At 39.2% G+C, this 1,534-nt stretch overlaps 1 protein-coding gene across 1 annotated transcript in view; it reads right to left on the minus strand.

The window, feature by feature from the left end:
* Positions 1-172: 172 nt before the first annotated feature.
* Positions 173-1,534, minus strand: part of LOC101565669 (arginine--tRNA ligase, cytoplasmic-like) — a 2,002-nt gene continuing 640 nt past the window's right edge. The window contains 1 exon segment of the mRNA XM_012516526.2: positions 173-1,532. Coding sequence (XP_012371980.1) covers positions 282-1,532 — 1,251 coding nt within the window. The 3' untranslated portion in view covers positions 173-281.

The raw sequence follows: 1,534 nt of genomic DNA on the forward strand, positions 1-1,534 counted from the left end.
TAAAATCTTGTTTTGAGATTTTGTACCACTGTTTTTATTTTTTTTCTTTCTTTAAAATAAAAATAACTGATGTCAATTTAAAAAAACATGCAATGTATTAATTATTGAAAATGTACTAGTAATCAGTTGTGAAACTGTCTCATTGCTATTTTCTCAATAAAAATATTTTTTTAAGAGAAATTATCTTTACTAGTTTTATCTGCATTTCTCTGTAAAAAAAAAAATCAAACACTGCTAAATGGCCACTTCAGTAAAAATACAGTGTTAAACCATAAGAAGGTTCACATTCTTTGGACGGGCTTGATTCCAAGGATGTCGAACCCTTTGGCCATAACTGCAGCCGCTGCTTCACACAGCAGCATCCGCCACATGTTCACCTTCAATACTTTTCCAGTCTGCCGGTCTTTCTCCACACAGTAGCAGTTGTCATAGAACTCTGTGAAAGTAGTCGCCAGCTCATAAATATAATCACAGAGTGTATGGAGGAATAAATCGTCTAAAATCTTCTGCAAAATTTCGGGAAAACGTAAAATGCATCGGCCTAGCTTCCACTTCTTTTCATGGTCTAAAATGATCTTGGTCTCCCGAGCAGCTTTCCGGAGCATCTCTTCATCAATGCTGGCCAGGCGGGCAATGGACCTGATTCTGGTGAATGCATACAAGAGATAAGCAGCTGTGTTCCCTCTGTCGTCTAGCATTTTGTCAAAGGAAAAGATATAATCATTCATCCAGTTATGGGAAAGGTCAGCATATTTGATACAGCCATAAGCAACCGATGTCTGAGCAGCTTTCAACTCCTCTGGAGTTAACACCTTGTCTCTCTCTTTTTCCTTCAGTTTATCCATAGATCATTTTAGTCCTTCCTCCAGAAGGTCTATGAGGTGCACTGTTTCACCTGAACGTGTTTTAAACTTCTTCTTGTCTTCTCCCAGCACCACACCAAATCCAGCAAGGGTCACTCGCGTTACTTTAGGATCATACCAACCCATCATTTGGGCAGCAGCAAACACTGTTTGGAAGTGCATAGCTTGTCCACTATCTACAACATAGATAATCATATCTGCTTTTTCCTCAAATAGTCTTTGTTTAATAGCAGCCATATAAGATGTGTCATAGGTGTAACCACCATCTGATTTCACTATGGTCAGTGGTATGGAACAACCTGGGACAAACACAATCTTTCTGCCATCATCCACTTGCACGAATCCTCTATCTTCAAATTCTTTCACAACATCACACATCCTATCTTGATAGAAGGATTCTCCTCTCTCTATTAAGGAGATGTCCAATGCCTCATAGATTTTATTAAACTCTTGGCGGGAGACATCACAGATAAGCTTCCAAGCTTGTGTAATATCTGGGTCTTTACTCTGAAGCCGAACAACACACTGATAAGCTCGCTTTTTAAATTCCTCTTCAGTATCAAATCTCTTCTTAGATTCCTTGTAAAAGGCCTGAAGATCCCCAATAGGTGGTGAAACGGCCAGATAATCTGGAAACTTATCTTGCAGGTGAGCAATGAGCATGCCAAACT

This window comes from Octodon degus, unplaced genomic scaffold (assembly GCF_000260255.1).
Source record: "Octodon degus isolate 3935 unplaced genomic scaffold, OctDeg1.0 scaffold00111, whole genome shotgun sequence".
Lineage (NCBI taxonomy): Eukaryota > Metazoa > Chordata > Mammalia > Rodentia > Octodontidae > Octodon > Octodon degus.